The sequence below is a fragment of the Homarus americanus genome, unplaced genomic scaffold (assembly GCF_018991925.1).
Source record: "Homarus americanus isolate GMGI-L3 unplaced genomic scaffold, GMGI_Hamer_2.0 scaffold23617, whole genome shotgun sequence".
Lineage (NCBI taxonomy): Eukaryota > Metazoa > Arthropoda > Malacostraca > Decapoda > Nephropidae > Homarus > Homarus americanus.
The window spans coordinates 1,943,762-1,963,559 of record NW_024720711.1 but is presented as its reverse complement, the minus strand read 5'-3'; the positions used below and the strand labels follow the sequence as shown (position 1 = coordinate 1,963,559).

At 40.4% G+C, this 19,798-nt stretch overlaps 2 protein-coding genes across 11 annotated transcripts in view; both read left to right on the top strand.

Annotated features, from left to right (window-relative positions):
- Positions 1–5: 5 nt before the first annotated feature.
- On the top strand, positions 6–8,795 carry LOC121860725 (gastrula zinc finger protein XlCGF57.1-like). Of its 4 annotated transcripts, none has more exons than XM_042358049.1 (3): positions 6–104; positions 3,093–3,186; positions 5,017–8,795. In XM_042358049.1, the coding sequence occupies exon 3, from the start codon at positions 5,057–5,059 to the stop codon at positions 6,665–6,667; it is 1,611 nt and encodes a 536-aa protein (XP_042213983.1). In that variant the 5' UTR covers positions 6–104; positions 3,093–3,186; positions 5,017–5,056; the 3' UTR covers positions 6,668–8,795. The 4 variants fall into 4 exon arrangements, with proteins under 4 accessions (XP_042213983.1, XP_042213984.1, XP_042213985.1 ...); XM_042358050.1 differs by lacking the exon at positions 6–104 and adding an exon at positions 637–700; XM_042358051.1 differs by lacking the exon at positions 6–104 and adding an exon at positions 767–1,332 and having other exon boundaries at positions 3,093–3,397.
- An 8,500-nt stretch (positions 8,796–17,295) lies between these two features.
- The window catches only part of LOC121860723 (cell adhesion molecule 3-like), an 84,226-nt gene continuing 81,723 nt past the window's right edge, over positions 17,296–19,798 (top strand). The window contains exons 1-2 of one of the 7 annotated variants that reach the window (XM_042358042.1): positions 17,296–17,409; positions 18,142–18,713. In XM_042358042.1, coding sequence (XP_042213976.1) covers positions 18,650–18,713 — 64 coding nt within the window. In that variant the 5' untranslated portion in view covers positions 17,296–17,409; positions 18,142–18,649. Of the gene's footprint in view, positions 17,474–18,121; positions 18,714–19,798 lie in introns of all 7 variants that reach the window. The other 6 variants (XM_042358040.1, XM_042358039.1, XM_042358043.1 and 3 more) reach the window with 6 other exon arrangements.

The following is a 19,798-nucleotide window of genomic DNA, read 5'->3' as shown; positions in this document are numbered from 1 at the left end:
CCACACGCCATTTGCTGAACGCCAGACAATAACAAAGTTAAACAAACTTGGATTCGAGAACGCTTACGACTGATGGCATGAGACAAACCCAAGAAAAAAATTAAGTAAGTTTGCCCACAGCAGGTGTTATACTAGTTTAGTTTAAGAAGATTAGGTTAGGTCCACTATAAAACAGTGAAATTGCGGTGTTTTTAAATTCGTTTCTATGAAAAATTCGCGGCTGTGAAGTCGAAAATAGTACTAGGCAATATTTTTTTTAAATAATAATAAATCCGTAACATGGTTCAGAGCAGCTCCCTTTTGGTAATTTTGAGGAGCTGATTTCAAATCTGGCAATAAAACTTATCTGGCACGTACAGTTTAGTTGTTATACAAAAACTTAAATCTTGCAAATACAAAAACTGAAAAATACTATTTTACCTTTTATTCCTGTTACTTTTTTCCACGCCACCACACTAAAATTCAATAAATAATGAAAACAATCGTAAGAAGTCACAAAAAGTATTAAATTAACCACTGTGTGGGCATTTGTTACTTTATGTGTTGTATTGTCCTCCGATTGTAAAAAACAGCAATAGTCCCCCATCATGGCAAGATCCCATCAACCCAGGTACCTTTCCTCCACACGTCTAATGTCTTGATGAAATCACTCTCCCTGTTCATCACTAACCGCCCCCAGATTCCCAGGAAAAAAATCCAAGTGCGAGTGTAGGGATGGACTTTCAGGGACATCCTGCATCCTAAGTTTTTGTATTTTTTAATAGTTCCTCTACAAGTTGGCAATAGTTTTTTCTTCCTTCTCGTTTCCAATAAACCCCTTGACTACAGATGTGAAGGATTTCCATGCAGCTAGCTCATTTTCTTTCGGTTTGTTTTCAAAGTCGTCATTACAAAGTAACTTTCTTATCTGTGGGCTAGGGTACGGAATTCGGGGAAATGTCCAAGCGAGGATAAAAGAAAAGGAAAATTAATCCGAGACGTAACCGATTGGCCAAGCGGCTAACGAGCCAATCAGTTGTGAAGAGGAAAGTAAAATAAATCAGCACCCAACATTAATAAAGTGCAGCGTATTTTGATCCATCATACCGAACCCTTGTCAATTAGTGTTATTATTTTTTTAACCTGTCCCCAGTAGCACATTAAGAACTCTAGTGAAACAATTATCAACTGCATCAGATATTCTTCAAGTTGTAATGTATTGTCTTAATAGACCATTGTTATTATTATTGTTTACTCTCAACCCGGATTCATTTCACCAACGCCAGCATCTTTGTTTACAATCATTCCGTGGCATGATTGTGTTCCTTCAGCAGACATTTGAGATTGTGCTAAGTTAATAACATATAATCTCATTAAAGTTAATTTTTAAAGATCTGGGTAATTATTTACGATTCCACAGACGCTGATTTATTCATAGAAAAACGAATTTTGAACAGTGGATATCTTGCCGTGACCAGCTGACCCTATTCACGCTATTTTACCATGATTGTCTAAGTACTTTCTGTTTAATATGACAGGGGTCCGCCCCCCTACTAGGAAGTTAGGTAAGGCTAGGTAGGTTTCTTTGATTGGTTAGGTCAGGTTCTATTAGGTTTTAGTACAGTATAGAAACTCTGGAACACCAGACTCGGCAGCAGACGCCACACTACCACCCTCACTTGACAATCCCACACCTACAGAAACAAACAAACCATTAAGCGTTCCATTCTCCTCATTTCATTTTTCACGTCAATAGCGTGGGTGAGCAGCCACAGTGGCACCTCTGATGAGCAAATAACGTATTTGTTTGCCATGGCGGTACATTTGAAATATTTTCTGCCCGATTTCCCTCAATAAATAAATAAATATCGCGATACAGTACATTGGAAAATTTTAATTATTTTGGTAGTCGCGATACAAAAAAATCGTTATAAAAAGTCGCGATATATCCCGACCCTACTGTACCTCCATCCAAGGATAGGTATTAGCTAATGTAAATTTGTTTAGCTCATCATCTTATAACAAATAATATAGCTAATGTAAACAAGTCAGGATGTCACTGCAGAAAGCTAGCTTGTTGACTTTGATTCATGGTCAGGATGAAAATCAGAAAAAGAAAGGAAGAAAGATGTAATTCCTTCATTTTTATTTTTTTGGATATCCTAGAGGTAAGAAAGATATTTTCTTCTCGAGGAATTTTTCTTAAAGTTCCTCCAGTCATCTTAATCTGTAAATGGTTTGGTAACAGTAAACATGAGACTGTGAAGCTTCATGCATACACGTTAAAAGTTCACACTGATTTTTTCCGTGATTCTCTACCTGATTTGCATTTTATGTAGCTAATAAAACAAATACAGTAAACCCTCGATAACTCAGCACATATGGGGCTCTGGCCTTGCAGAGTTATCCCAAATTCCGACTTATCGGGGCACTTCCCCCTCCTACAAAAATACAAGAATAAAAAGTTATTGACCCATATATGTGTACATACATGTAATTACTAAATGTAAAAAAGTAACTTGCCAGCACTGCAGGCAAAGAATGAAGCATCAAAGTAGGTGACACAGAGGTATGGTAGGTGACACAGTGGTATGGTAAGTGACGCAGAGGCATGGTAGAAAATGCAGGTGGCCAGATATGCAGAGATTTTCCCAGATCCAGATCCAGTTATACTAATACATTCCGAGACCATATCCATGGCGAGTTATATGAAATTCTGAACAAGATTCAGCTTAACTTTATCAATTAATGCATATATTTTCTCATTCATTATTAAAGGTGAGAACACCGTAGTGTTAGTGCTAATACAGTAATTATTAAATTATTTATTACTATTGTAAACTGAAACACAGTTTCCTTTATATAAAACTGCAAGAATTAAAAATTCTGTTTTTTTTTACTATAGCATTAATGTTCTTCAATGAATAATGAAACAATGAAGACATTAATTTACCTATTATATAAATTCAATAATACAGTGTATTCGCAAAAAATACAGGGTAGTTAACATTTACTCAGGTGGTTATACTGTATTAACATGCACTAGAGATGATATTAGCCCTATCACTTTCTCGCCCTGTGTTTTACTAAAACCTTTGCTTTTTCTTTCACAGATAAAACCTGAAGAATAACTTGGTACTTTAGCCTCATACAAACAAGATCATCACAACAGTTAACAGAATTAAGATTTTCGTCAGTGTGTGTGAAGTACGTATTGTCAACACATTATAGATCTTCACTAACTACAGTATAAGTATCTTATATAAGAGGACACTTAATGAATTAAAATGCTCTGTGATTTAGGGACACAAACTATTGTAAGATTTAAATCGAACACAAATGTGAAAATAAATCTGGCCAAGACTGTCACATAACTCGATAAGTGAAAATAGTGAAGGTGCAGTGGTACATATGACAGGTGAGGCTATAATACTTGTGTTAAAATCTATTACAATTACTTTACACAATCTGTAGTAAAGTGGGGACTCATCACTTTAATGTGATTACTTAACAGGAAAACTTCACCACTGTGTTCTCTGATGATTATAATTAAATAATAATAATAATATTCATAAGAATAATAGTCAGACTATAGCAGTACAAGCACCTTTTGATTTACATGTGTTTGGTTTAAGCCATTTTTAGAATACTGTATTGCATGCAGTCCATTTACACCTTTTTTTAATAATTTATGTGGGTTTATGTTTTGAATAACACGACCATCGACAAACATCATCAATGGGCTGGCAGCGAGGTGGTGTGGCATTACCAGGGCCATATGAGAAGCACACGCACATGAGGCGTGGGTATGCAGCTTCTCACCTTGCAGTCCTCGGTGTGTGGATACAGTCTATAGTCACGGAATGCTACAGTATTTTATGCTGCAGTATACTATATATTACACCTGTGTTGTAATAAAGGTCAGCATGTTCGCCTCACAAGCAAGTGGTCCCAGGTTCGATTCCTGGGTAAAGTAAAACCACGGGCAAGTTTCTTTATCTATTTGCCTCTGTCTACCCAGCAGTAATTGGGAACCTGGACGTTAATCAATTTGCTGACTGTGTTCCGGGGTAATGGTTAACCAGTGCAGTTGACGAGTTGTCAGGTCTTCTTGGACGTTTCCTTGACACTGGGTCATACAACTCATTAACCTAGGATGTGGTTGCTGTGTTGGCAACAGCTTCTACACCTTAAATAAATTCATGCCTCGGTGGCTCTTGGGCCGGCCAACTTTGTACACGAGGCGCAACCATTATTATTATTGTTATTATATTGCACATCTTTTACCCCTTGCATCATGCTGCCAAAGCATCCTTTAAGTTATCCTGGTACCAGTGATGATAAGAAGTATAAGGCCATCTGTATTGAGATTAAGATGGATGTGCTAAAACGTTATGAGACAGTTGAATGAACAGCTGATATTAAGTGTGCCCTTTTACTTAGTGAATCTAATTTATGGACTATTCGTGATAGTGCAGAGAAGATCAAGAAAAGTGCCAAGAGTGGAAGATTAATCACTGCATTTAAGATCTTGCATTCCCAAAGTTTGATTATAGAGAGAATGGAACAAATGTTGAGCTCATGGATTGAACACCAAATTCACGAAAGTGTTCCCATCAACATGCTTGTGATTTATAATTTATATTTCCTGGTACATGTATACTGTAGTCTTTCACTGGTATAATATTGGGTATTGTCTTGTTAATAACAAAACCCACTAACCTCTACTACAAGTATTTACAATGTTTGACTTACGCATTTTTTATTTACATGATCATTTTCAAGAATGTAATTATCGCGTAAATCAAGAGGTGCTTTTACAGTAAAACATTATTGCTGTAATCCTGCTGCAGTACATAGTGGTTTTGTTTGAGTAGTACAGGTACTGTACTGTATGTAATATTAAGGACATGACATGTATCATGCATAAACTTCAAGCAAAAAATCATATGTATATTTGGAGCCCGTCTGTGTTCACTTTACATATTCTTTAATATTATATGCTGAGTGTTTTCACTGAAGATTTTTTTTTTCCAGATTTGTAAACCTTCATTCCATAAAGCAATACAACTTCACAATGGAAGAGTGCACTCTGGACCATCTTAAAAACTTTGAAGAAAAATCTGATCTTGTTATACACATTAGACTTCACTCTGAAGAGGAACCAAGTCAGATAGCAGAGAGTCATGAAACTCAAACACAGAAAGTTCATATTGTATCGGATGTTGATGTTCGTACAAGAGAAAAACACCAATGTTTCGAGTGTCTTAAATATTTTACATCAGAATCTGATTTATCAACACATATTCAAGGTCATTCTAATAAGGAAAAGCCATTTGAGTGTTCCGAGTGTAATAAAACATATGGAAGAAAATCTCATCTAACAAGACATAATAGAATTCATACTGGTGAAAAACCATTCCAGTGTTTAAAGTGTCATAAAGTCTTTGCTTGGAAAAATCAACTGAAAGAACATATGATAGTTCACACTGGACAAAAATCATTCAAGTGTTCAGAATGTCACAGAAATTTTACCCGGAAAAGTCATCTTAATTCTCATATGAAAGTTCATACAGATGAGAAAGCATTCCAGTGTTCAGTGTGTGAAAAATGTTTTGCATGTGGAAGTCAGCTTAGAGAACATATGAGGATTCATACAAGATATAAATCATTCATTTGCTCAGAATGTTGTAAGGCCTTTCGAAAAAAAAGTCATCTTATTGCACATATGAAACTCCATACAGAGGAGAGATCATTTCAGTGTTCAATGTGTTCTAAGGCATTTACAAGAAAAGATAGCATGGAGTTGCATTTGAAAATTCATACTGGAGAGAAACCTTATCAATGTTCAGTGTGTTGTAAAACCTTTGCTTGGAAGAAGAGCATGATATCACATAAGACAATTCACACAGGAGAGAAACCGTTTAACTGTTCAGTGTGTATTAAAACCTTTGCAAGGAAGAGTGATATGGTTTCACATATGAAAATTCATACAGGGCAGAAACCATATCAGTGCTTAAAATGTCATAAAGGTTTTGCACAAAAAAATGTTATGATAAGACATATGAAAATTCATACTGATGAGAGGCCATTTGAGTGTTTAGAGTGTAATAAGGCATTTACCTTTGAAAGTCGCTTAAAGGATCACATGACAGTTCACACAGGAGAGAAACCGTATGTGTGTTGCGTGTGTTGTAAAGCCTTTTCAAGAAAAAGTGATCTGAATACCCATTCAAAAATCCATACAGGAGAGAAGCCTTTTCAGTGTTCAGAATGTAATAAAGACTTTACCAAAAAATCCGGTCTCAGAAGACACAAGGTAGTTCATACAAATGAAAAGCCATTTAAGTGTTCAGAGTGTATGAAAGACTTTAGTCAGAAAAAACTCTTAATATGTCACATGAAAAAATACCATAAGAAGAACTTGTTGCTCACGTCCTCACAGAGCAATTCTGAGAGTTGCCACATTTCACAACAAGATATGATACTGTCCTGCCAACAAACACAAGTGGACAACACAAGTACTGAGTCACCAGGGGAGCAGCAGCTGGCAAGTAGAGAACCAGTGAAGATGGAGGCCAAACACAGTTCAGGTTCCATCACTTATAAAACAGAAGATTTACCAGCTTCTTGGCCTACTAAGACAGAGTATCAGGAAGAATATATTTTTATCAAAGAAGAATTTTGAAACCACTTCTGTTTGGAAACTCATGTAACAGGCCCCTTCACTAGTGCATTTACAGAGGCTCGTCATATAAACATTCCACAAATCATTACACTGAGATACTTATTTCAATAATGTTTTCTTGGATTCCATAGTATGTTTACTATTGCTAATTTCCTTCTCGAATGTAAACAAACAAAGGGGTGCCACACTGCACAAAACTTGGCGAGCCACTATAAATGCTCTAGTGACGGGGACATTACATTATCTGTACAGTACATGTATATTGTCATGTTATTCCGAGCTGATGTTGACAGTAGTGAATTATGTAATCGATAATGATTTAAAATATTTTTATACCTTCACTAATAACATTACTCATTTATGTGATAGAGTATTTGTATTCTAGATGAAGTCTTCTGTATCCAATGGGGCGGATACTCAAATCTACTAATAAGTTACGCACACGGCAATCTTATAACTGACTTACAGCATTCAAACTTACAACTGCTAACAATATTGTAACTCCCCCATACTCAAAACTATTTTGCAATGTAAACATTGCAGAGTAAGTCTTCATGCAGGCCAGTTGGTTGGTTACGGTTACTCTTTCAAAACTTGACGACCAATTACTGGTACATGTTAAGGATGTCAGCTAGCTTGAGGTTACGAGATTTACAAACAAAAGGAGTTTAAAAAGCTGAAAAAATATGTACAATTTCTTATAAAAAATATCATATTTTACATAACGATTAAAAAACTAGTAGCACAGTTTATAATAAACAAAATTATGAAAAGTACAAATGATAATAACAGTTGGGTCTGAGTCGGTACAGGGTATGGCATATTTTTTTTTCTATTGTAAAAAAGGTTATATTTCCACGCATAGTTTAAAAATTTGAAATCGAGGAAACATAGTAGAACTTCAACAATTGTTCATCACTTATGTGAGGGTCCAAAAGGTCTCAGTACCTCCTTTCACGTTGCAAAGCTTGGTCATTTAAATATACATCAATCAACTCCATCTTGCCTGCCAAACATAAACAAGCACAGTTACTGTTTACAAGATAATTTTTAACAGATTAAATTTTATCTTTTAATATTATTTCCAACTGAAATAATACATGAAACTTATATTCTGCTGTCTTCTCTGATAAAAGCAGCTTTAATGAGATTTATCATAGCTTGGAAGACACATACTGTACTGTGTAATCTGGAAATACTGTACACATGTACTACGTTATATCAGGGTTTATTCCATTACAGGAACTCCGAAGGTCCTCTTAAGTTAAAGCCTCCAGATACAATACGTGACTCACAAGATGGCAGATATTTTTTTTATAGTATCACTACAGAGAGGACTTAGCTACCTCTAGGACCAATTTACAGAGTCAACTGGGAAATACTGCACGCACAATTTTATACAGTACTGTACGGTAAACAGTATACTCTTTGAGTACAGGTATCCGGCCACAGAACTTTAACTCATTCCATCTGTGTTGGTGGTTCAAGAACAACACTACTGTTCAGGGAATAAGAAACTAAAAGAAAATGTCCTGTTTAACCAAATTAGAATAAAGAAATGTAAGAAATCATCTGATTAAGCAGTGATAAACAGGATGATAAAAGAATATGAATTTTTTCAAACAAATACTCTACAGCACAATACATGTACAATAGAATACAGTACTGTACAGTACTTTAAAAACTAGAAATCACTACCGCAATTAGGTAACAGTAATGTATATAATGTCTAAATTAAGTTTACTTGAAGACATTTTGTAAATGGATGTTTAACATTACAGATACAGTTCTTTTATTTCAAGTAGAATACATAAGGCTGTCAGGTGCTTCCCCTGGATTAGATTAAAGTACTGTACTGTACTGTAATGACTCACATTTGGTAAGATATATCTAACAGGTCATATATCTGAAATTTACAGCAGGATACAATTTCTTTAACCTTTCAAAGTTTGTTAAATTTAGGCTCCAGCGTATTCTTTGGGAAATGTTCTTACTGTGTACATGATCGGTATAAGTCTATGTGCTGGCTTATAAAAATTGTGTACACTGTTGTCTCTTGTTCCTTGACCTCAACATCCTAACATGTGTTGGTGAATGTATCTTTAAAAATAAAAGTTTTTCATTAACCCTTATATTATATTTAAGTACAGGTACTGTACAGTAATGTACAAACAATTGGTTGCTGTTTTACTTGCACAATACAGTATACAGTCAACCCTCACTTTACGCGGTCCCACATTCCGCGTTTCCACGTTAACGCGGTGCCCTGCCAGAACCTAACGTGCTCACATTACGCGGTGCGTGAACCCCATTACGCGGAGAGTGTCCGGCGCGACGCTATTTTTAGATTCGCCACACCCGCCTGCCTCCCTGTGCTCTCGCCTCTCCCTCCTTCCCTCCTCCCTCCGCCTGGGCAAGCCGCGCGGTAAGGTTGCGCAGTGTGTGTCTTTGTTGAGTTATCACTGACGTCATATGACGTATCGGACTGTGATTGGCCATGCATCCCTACCCCCCTCTGCTGCTAGCTGTAATTGGCTTAAAGTATTATGACGTGTCCACCCGGGGGAGGGAGGGAGGAAAGACGATGCGTGACCTAGCCGCGCCAATTTCATCCCTCCACGCCAGACCGTGTAAACATGTATCCATTGTTCTGTAAAATGGCTTCCGCTGGACCACCGCCCCCAGAGAGAAACCTTTCCTTACCTGGACCCAGCGGCACTAAGCCAAAGAAGACACGACGTACCTTAAGCTACGAGGTGAAGTACAAGATCATCCAAGAGTTGGAGAAAGGAACAAGGCAGGTTGATTTGGCGCGCCAGCATGGTGTGAATGAATCTACGATTCGAACAATAAAGAAGGATGCAGCCAAGATAAAGGAGCACATGAAGATCACAAAGTCTACAGGTGCTTCTATGATCAAGTATTTTCACAACCAGGTGCTTCTCAAGACAGAAAAATTACTTGTGAGGTACTTGGTGCGTCAGGCGCGACGGAACATGGCGGTCGACACGCGCTCTGTTAAGGAGTACGCACGTGAACTGTACATTGCAGTGGCACGAAAGATGGGAATTACAGAGCCCAAACCCTTTAATGCTTCCTCTGGGTGGTTACAGAGGTTTAAGATCCGGAACAAGATCACCAATATAAACATTGGTGGTGAAGAAGCGAGTGCTGACCGTGCTGCGGCTAGGGAATTTCCTCCGTTTTTACGTGAGATTATGGAGGAAGGACAGTACAGTGACGACCAGGTGTTTAACATGGATGAATCTGGTCTTTTCTGGAAAAAGCTACCTTCCAAGTCCTTCGTTGTAAAGAATGCCAGCAAGATTCGGGGCCGGAAGATGCAGAAGGAATGCATCACCGTCCTGTTTACCACCAATGCCTCCGGTACCAGTAAGCTCAAGTTATCGGTGATCCACACAGCACGCAAGCCGCACGCCTACAAAACCATGGACATGACCAAGCTAAATGTCCACTGGCTGACCGCACGTAAGGCGTGGATGTTCTTTACACTGTCCCTCTCCTGGTTTGATGACTGTTTTGTTCCCGATGTAAAGAAATTCTGTGAGCAACAGAATGTGCCATTCAAGATTTTGTTGCTGCTGGACAACGCACCAGGACACTCGCCCCTACTGTTAGATCGTCACGCAAACGTAAAAGTGGTCTTCCTTCCTCCCAACACTACGTCTATATTACAGCCCATGGACCAAGAGTTAATCTGTAATGTAAAAGCTGCATTCTCTACGAAAAAATTCAAACTCCTGAACGACTACAACAACACCAGGAAAGAGTTGCGTAACCTGAGTGACACCACCACCGATAGCAAGAGCGAAGAAGATGAGGATCAACAGTTGGCACAGCAAAAAATACTGTTCAAACAATTCTGGAGAGTGTTTAACATCAAGAAAGCTGTGAACTTCTTGGTGGAGTCATGGGATCAGCTGTCTATTGCTACAATTCGTCACGCATGGAGACATGTGTTGCATGGAATACCAGGTGAGAGGAGGAGTCAATCTGTGACTGGTGAGGTTCAGACTGTTGCAGTAGCAGTGGACTTTGCCAGAGAAGCTGCGCAGACTGTTACAGTTCCAGGCTTCTCCGAGACCACCAACGACGACATCCTGGAGGTGATAATGGAACCTGATGTGACTACCGACGAGATGGTAGATGATGATGACGACGTCAGTGAAGAGGCAGGTGGTGCGTCATCCCAAGAAGAACAACACTTATCCCATAGTAATGTTAGGGGTGCCATCGAGTGTATCGAGAAAGCCAAGCTCCTCCTTTCCGACGACCCTGACGCAAACAGGTATGAAATCTTCACTACCCAGCTGTTGCAGACTATGGAGCCCTACATCAAGGTGTATCACGACAACATCAACACCAGCCATCAGCAAAGCATAACAGATTTCTTCGCCCGCAACCCACCACAGCCAGCCCAAGCCAGTGATAGTGACAGTGAAGATGACTTTGAGGGATTTGTCAGGGAAGCCCTGACAACTGTAAGTGACAGTGATGGTGATGCACCTAGTAATGGCGATTCACCTGAGGGCCAGTAGCCTGCCCTCTGCCTCGGAACCAGCCTCCATCCCCGTACGCCGACCCATCTCTTCTACTAATGTAAGTGTTCCACCTAACTTTTAGTTTTCTTAACCTAACCTTTATTTTTTCCTATGTTAACCTTTATTTTTCCTAACCTAACCTCTTCTATATTACTTGTTTTTTCATGCCATCATGAAGTTAAGATAAAATTTTTACTACAACATAGTTGTGTGTCGTCAAAAAGTGGAGTTTGGGGGTCGGCCCGGACTCTATTTCAATTAATCCCATATGTTATGTTATTCACTTTACGTGTTCCTCACTTTCCGCGGGATCCTGCGGGTTACATTAACCACGTAAAGTGAGGGTTGACTGCAATGGCAAAAAAAAAAGGACATACAGGTACAGTCCTCTGAGTTGACCCGGTAAGGAAATACAAGTGCAGTACAAGATACGTGTATGTGTAGATAAGATCAATACAGTACAACTACCCACTGAAAACTACACCATGAAAAATTAAGGTGTACAACTCACTCCAAAAGCACCGTTATGAATGGTTCCGATTAATTTCAAAATGAATACCACAATTCGTGTTGTCTTGGTAAGGTTATCAAAATCCTGCCTGTTGTGTCATATTGCTTCACACAATACCGTAAAGAAACTTTTTGGAGTGAATTATGATGGGCTGATGCATCTAGAAAAGGCATATGACAGAACATTCTGTGAGTCACTGAGGGAGGTGATGATTTATGGCAAGGGGTGAAAAATAAATTAGTGTAGAGAAAACATTGTGCAAGAAAAGGAAGCAATGTGTATGGGTGAATGGAGGACATAATGAGACAGAGCTGTTGTTTTTTCTCACTTTTCAACACTTTAAGGAATTTTTGAAGCAATCATGAAACACTGAGAGAATCCCTGTGTATATTTGGTGGGGGGAAGTGTCCATTGTGAGATAAAGCCAAAACATGGAAAATGGGACACATACAGGGTATACAATATATGAAAGAGAAATGTGTGTCCTGCTACACTCATTATGACCACCCTACAACACCCATGTTAAACTGTGCACGTCATCACGTTTTACGAGTGGATTATCTCCGCTAACTCCTTCACAACAAGGACGCCACTTTTAATTTTATTCTGCACAGAGGAAAGGGATCCCTTGCACAAGTACCGTAGTTAAAAGGTTCGGACCAAGTTTCAGAATATTTAATGGAAAACTAAATGGAGTTGATTTTCTGATGTGAGGTGGTCAAGGGCAGACATATATAAACATATATTTTTTCAGGGGAAATGGACAAACTGGATATAATAATCAATGTAGCTATTCCTATGGCTGAGTATAAATATGTAAACAGGTTAAACGGGGTTCCTACAACAGACCAAACTGTTGTAACTGAGATTAATTTAACATCCAGGGACTTAGATCTCGCAAGACAGACCTCGCCCAATATGTGCTCTCCCATTAAGTAGAAGTCGCTCTACTTCAGGAAACCATCACTTGACAATGTTGCTCCACTGTCTAGCTATACTGTCTACACCCTGCCTCATCACTGTGGCTATGGTTGTGGTCTCCTCACCCTTGTACGTAACACCATTCCATCTGTTCATCTTCCATCACCAAACTCACATGGGCCCCCGTCTGAACTACTTTGTCTCTCTTACTCTTGGTCACTGGACCCTTCGTGTAGTTAACGTTCATTTAAAGAGTGATGCTCTGGACCCCCCAGGTTCTTCACGACCTCTACGATCAGGTTCCCACTCTTATTCTCGGTGACTTTGATGGTATCAGGACAATTGCCCCCTGGACAACTGCCTCCATAGGACAATTGCCCCCTGGACAACTGCCTCCATGGGACAATAGCCCCCTGGACAACGACCTCCCATTGTCAGTGAATCTGTACTGATATTTACTCAACCCACAGACCTTTCTCATAGACTATGAACAAGCTGCCAGGAGTGACATTGAAGAGGTCTTTCCCAACACAACAATCAAGGGATGTTTTTACCACTTATCATAAAACATATATCACAAGGTACAATCTTAGGTCTTACAAGGACATTATCAAGTTGATGTTGACTTTGTCCTGAAAATTCGAATACTACCAGCTCTAGCCTTCATCCCACAAGATGGAGTGGTTGATGCGTTTGAGACTCTGCAAGATAATATGTCACCTGAAGCTGATCCTGTCGTAGACTACTTCAAAGATACACACATTGGCAGACAACATCAACATACAGGCGAGCTCCACGTTTCCGTCAGCATGTGGGATATGTACTGCATGATATAGCCGAAGAGCTACCTCGCACCAACTCCTTAGAAGGATGGCATAACAGATTTTTTCAGATTTGCCCCCGAGGGGGCTAGTTTATTGGGCACCCCCTTACATCCTGTGCAAGGTGAAGCGCAGAAGCGTTTACAGCGGAAGGCATAACCATATGCTAGCAACGTCATTCCATCCAAATATCTTGAAGTTTCTTTCAGTGTTGAAAAAGGAGCAGGCAGGAGGGCCAGCACCACCTAAGCGGAAACGTTATCAAGATTCGACAGCCAGAATAGCAACCACCGTACAAGACTTTGAGAACCGCCATGTGCTGGAGTTTTTGAGGGCAATAGCCCACAACTTGGAATTTAATGTGTGATATATGACATAGACTCTTTAAATGTTAATTATGACTGATCCACAAATATTCTCACTTACCTGTATCCACAATTTTTATCAGTTTTACTAATTATAGTTTTCTTGCAGGTTTGTAATGTTAAAAAATTAATATTTGTCTAAGTTGTACAGATTATGTATATAATTACTATTGTGCATAATAAATAAAACAAAAAAATGAAACATTAATTCTGAGTGTTATTTGTTCCTGTCTATTCAGTCAGTTCCATGTTTTATGCCAGTTATTGGTGAACTTATTTTTTTTCCTATGAAAAACAGCAAATGTCAGTGCAGATTCATTGGCAATATGAGTGGGGTGGGGGCAGTTGCCTGGGAAGCGATTGTCTTATGGGTGTATCAGGACAACTGCCCCCTGGACAATTGCCCCCCATTGCCAGTGAATAACTGGCACAAAACATGGAACTAAATGAATAAAGAGGAGAAAATAACACTAAGAATTAAAGCTTTATTTTCATGTTTTATTTGTAGTAATAACTATATACACAAAATGCACAACTCATACTTTTTTTTAACACTACAACTTTATCAGGATTAAGGATATGAACCGAACCGGCAGGGTGTTAGGTTAGGGATATGAGCCGGCAGGGTATTGTGGAGTATGAGTTTGTGTTCGGACTCAGGATGGGTTGGAGAATGGAAACTCACAATGTGCTCTCTGTATACATGTTGTATTGGATGTACAATGCAGCTTGGTGCTGGGAAGGCAGCATGGTTACAAGCGTGATGTAGAGAGAGCTGGTTGGTGAGGATGCTCAGAGGAGGACCAGCTTGTGGGTCGCCATGCTCGCCGGCCGGAGCGAGGACCGCCAGGCAGGCGGAGGAGGAGGAGGAGGTGTTGCTGGCTGGTTGGTGTAGATAGAAAGAGAGCGATCACCACGAGGTCAGGTCTTAAATAGCGGGGGTTGGCGTGGCTTAGTAGTTGACCCCCTGCTCCGTGGGCGGCGTTGGTTGACCTAGACCACGAGACACACACTGTGGAATTCGTGGGGTCGGCTATGCAGCGACAAACAGCGTTTTTAGGGGAGAAATCCACTACAATACTCCCTCCTTCCTTCCAGGCGGTGTAGGAGACTTGTTGTCTGCAGGGTTGCATAGCACATGTGAGGCAGAACGGGCGGTGCGTGCCTCATGTGAGACAACGGCGATGGCGTGGATGAGCCGGTCGCTAGAGACAACTGTCTAGATACATAATATCTGTGGGAGTAGAGAGGGAGAAAAAGGGTGTGTGGAGGCGATGAATGTTGTGCTTCCCTCACGGCAGGTACAGAGTCGCCAGATGCGCCTGCTGGGGTGTGTGGGCCTGGGTCAGGAGCAAGGGCTGCGTCAGCAGAAGCGGATGAGGGCTCGTGACAGCAGAAGCGGATGAGGGCTCGTGACAGCAGCTGGGTCCACGACAGCAGCAGGGTGCAGGACATTAGCAGGGAGTATCTGAGGGAGAAAAGAGGGGTGTGTGGGTCCGCACTCAGGAGCAGGGGCCGCGTCAGGAGAAGCGGCAGGAGGTACTGCTGGGCCGACGGGTGTGCTGGGGTCGGAAGAGGAGCGGTTGTCTGCTTAGAGTAGCAGAGCTGCTCTAGGGTGTCTAACCTGCGGTGTAGAGACAGTAGTTGTAGAGCCGATGAGAGCTGCTTCTGTGTGGATAAGCCAGTCTTCCATGTTGCTTGAAGACTGGGAGCGTGATCTGTTTCTCCTCCATCCTATGTGAGTGTGAATCTCCGGGGGTCACCATTTGTGGAGTATGAGTTTGTGTTCGGACTCAGGATGGGTTGGAGAAAGGAAACTCACGATGTGCTCTCTGTATACATGTTGTATTGGATGTACAATGCAGCTTGGTGCTGGGAAGGCAGCATGGTTACAAGCGTGATGTAGAGAGAGCTGGTTGGTGAGGGTGCTCAGAGGAGGACCAGCTTGTGGGTCGCCATGCTCGCCGGCCGGAGCGAGGACCGCCAGGCAGGCGGAGGAGGTGTTGCTGGTTGGTTGGTGTAGGTAGAAAGAGAGCGATCACCACGAGGTCAGGTCTTAAATAGCGGGGGTTGGCGTGGCTTAGTAGTTGACCCCCTGCTCCGTGGGCGGCGTTGGTTGACCTAGACCACGAGGCACACTGTGGAATTTGCGGGGTCGGCTATGCAGCGACAAACAGCGTTTGTAGGGGAGAAATCCACTACAGTATTAAGAGAAAGTTGAAACAATTTTATACTTTTACTTTTATCCTCTTCGCCACTGATCGGCTTGTTAGCCGCTTGGGCGATCGGTCACGTCTCTTTTCCTTTATATTCTTCACCAAAAGGTCGGCTCGCTAGCCGCCCGGGCGATCGGTCACGTCTCTGTCACGCACTGTTGGCAAATACTGGGCATGCACCGGCTCCTGAATGAACCTGAACCCGCTCCAGTGTTGGTCAAGTCTTCTCTTGAAAGAGCTCACACTCGGTGCCGTCACAACACTCTCTGGTAGATTGTTCCAAGAGTTTACAACCCTCACTCCGAAAAAGTTTGCCCTCACGGTTTTCCGGACTTGCGGCTTCTTCAATCTTGAGCTGTGACCCCTTGTGGGGCGAGCGTCCGCCAGCTCCAAGTAAGGACACTCAACTGAGTAGTGCCCCCTGAGATGCTTATAAACCTCAACTAGGTCCCCCCTTGCCCGTCTGTAGTATAAGCTAGGCAAGTTCAGGCGCTCCAATCTCTCAGGTATAGTACCTGGAGTTCGCTATCAGTTATAATACCTTAGAACAAGTTATCTGTCCACGTGAAAACCAATAATGTTATCAATTCAAAACTAAAACTAACAAAAAAAAAAATGAAAATAACAGATGAAGCTACAACGAGAGAAGAGAGTTGTGTTGAGTTGTGTTGCTAAAGTGACTCGTCAGCTTCGGACGGTCCAAGAATAATATAATGTTTGTTAGATTAAAATCACTTGTATTCCTGTAGATTTACAAAGCATACAATATACTATTGTTGCATACCTACACGAAGTACACTATGGGGGACAAGTGTCCCATGGGGGGAAGTTGTCCGGGAGGCAATTGTCCAGGTGGCAGTTGTCCTAGAACCGGTGGTGGTAGACCTATGGAACAGTCTACCAGCACAAGCAATGGTGGTGGTGGTAGAACCTGACTAACAACCCCTCAGACAAGGCACATTAGGGTAGATATCATTGAAACACTCAAAATCCCAAAGAGATGAAAAACGTGAACCCGGGCCATTTGTTTGTGATATCACACACAACCAACACGAGGAGACATAACTACAAGCTCGCCAAGTTATCATGCAGAACAACCATAAGGAAATACGTTTCAATTACCGCGATATATTTCACTTATTTACAACACAAACAGACTAAAAGAACCTCTCTACCGTGCTTTTAGAGTCATTGCGACACAAGGGGTGTGGGTCCTGGGGGACAGTGGGGGGCGACATGCGACTGATGCGAGTAGCTCTGCTCAGGCTCAGTCAGTGTTTGACCAGCCATCGTTGTGAGCGGACGTGTAAGGGCCACTCCTCCGGCCTGACTCACAGAGTTGACTCGTGCGTAAATTGCGCCAGGTTGCCATTACCCTAACACAGAGTTATGGTGTTGAGAAAATGATGTGTAGGTTATGTTCACTAGTTGGGAGAATTGTTATAACATATCACGGATTGTTAATGCATTATTTTAAAAGAAAAACAACAAAACCTGGTAATTTCAGAATTACAAATCTGAAAACACCATACAAGTTGTCAATACCAAATCTCATGTATTTGTCAAATTACTCATATTTTACTGTGGGGTTAACATTACCTGATATATTTATAGGAATCGTAGTTAGATGACGTGGTTAGGTTAGTGACAACTCCCAACACCAAATTTATATTAAATTTGATTTCATGAATATTTAACTGACACTAGCTAGAATTTTAAATCGAAGCATCGTGTGACACTATAATTTATTTATATCCTATATATATATATATATATATATATATATTATATATATATATATATATATATATATATATATATATATATATATATATATATATATATAGATCACTGTAGGTGCGCAGAATCTGTATTTGCTGATAAATTCAATACTAAAACGCTTGGAACTTGTGTTTTCTGTTTTTTGCTAGTGACTGTGCATATATATATATATATAAATAAATAAATATATATATATATATATATATATATATATATATATATATATATATATATATATATATATATTTAACTCTGTTTTGCTAAATTGTCTTAAAGGAAATTTTATATACATGAAGTAGAGGAATAAAGAGAGTAGGAGAAAAAATAAACCAAAGAATGAAAATCGTCAGTAAAGGATTAAAGAATAGAGTGAGATAAAAAAGAATATAGTTGTACTATTAAGTGAGGATGAAATTAGAGAGAAACTAGTGAGAAAACGAATACGGAAGAAAATAAGAAACACCAAAGAGAATTATACAGTAAATGAGAAATAAACAAACGTTAACGATAAAAACTAAATATGATTTAAGACGACGAATAGAATAAGTGAAAGTAAATAAAAATACATAAGAATGAAGGAAATAAAGAACATTAGTGAAGAAAAACCTAACTTAAAAAAATAAACACAAGGGACGAAAGTAAACATATAAGAACTGAATTACAGATAAAATAAATAATGAAAACTAAATAACGATCAGAGGAAGTGATACGGATTAAGAAATACACGAAGTAAAAAATAAAAAAAGACAAAGTTGTGACAGGTGGCAGCTTGACAGCCAGGATCGAACCCTTGTCCTCGTCAACATGTGGGAGACACGAACATTGCTGCCATCCTTGTTAGTTCTCCTGTTCCTGTCTTGTATAACAGGTAAGTGAGGTGGTACCTTGTGTCAGTGGTACTTTGTGTTAGTGGTACCTTGTGTCAGTGGTACCTTTTGTCAGTGGTACCTTGTGTTAGTGGTACCTTGTGTCAGTGGTACCTTTTGTCAGTGGTACCTTGTGTTAGTGGTACCTTGTGTCAGTGGTACCTTGTGTCAGTGGTACTTTGTGTTAGTGGTACCTTGTGTCAGTGGTACCTTTTGTCAGTGGTACCTTGTGTCAGTGGTACTTTGTGTCAGTGGTACCTTGTGTCAGTGGTACCTTTTGTCAGTGGTACCTTGTGTCAGTGGTACCTTTTGTCAGTGGTACCTTGTGTCAGTGGTACCTTTTGTCAGTGGTACCTTTTGTCAGTGGTACCTTGTGTCAGTGGTACCTTGTGTCAGTGGTACCTTGTGTTAGTGGTACCTTGTGTCAGTGGTACCTTGTATAGCAATTAGGTTAATTTGATTAGGTTAAGTAGGATAAGTTAGGTTAGGTTAGGCTAGGTTAGGTTAAATTAGGTTAGGTAGATTAGGTGAGCAGTAGGTTAGGCTAGGTTAAGTGAGCATTAGGTTAGGTTAGATGAGCATAAAGGTTCATCCCATACGCGCGTACATTTTGTCACCAACATGTGATCAACAAGAGGAAAAACCGATCTAGTGCACGCGGCCACACCCTACTAGTGTCGGAACCCTGAGTCTTATTTCGTCTTTAGGTTAGGTTAGGTTAGGTTAGGTGAGGTTAGGTTAGGTGAGGTTAGGTTAGGTTAGGTTAGGTTAGGTTAGGTTAGGTTAGGTTAGGTGAGCGTTAGGGGTATTTAGTCATCAGGTGAAATAAGTCGGGATGTCTAATCGGCACGTGATCCAATTTTTTTTTTTGTAGTTCATGTTATTATGATACACAAGACTGTTTATAAAAGTCTATTAAGTTTGGCTGCGGGAAATCACCTGTACGCTTACCTGTCCTGACGATACTGGTGGGAAATATCGCCACATCTTTCTGGTTTTCTTCCCGCCGTCCCTCACCCTGCCACCTCCTCATCTCACCGCCCTCACCCTGCCACCTTCTCACCTCCCCGCCCTCACCCTGTCACCT

What these genes read in the sequence shown, in the direction of transcription:
- LOC121860725 (XM_042358049.1), top strand. Translation starts at nt 5,057, where the DNA reads ATGGAAGAGTGCACTCTGGACCATCTTAAAAACTTTGAAGAAAAATCT.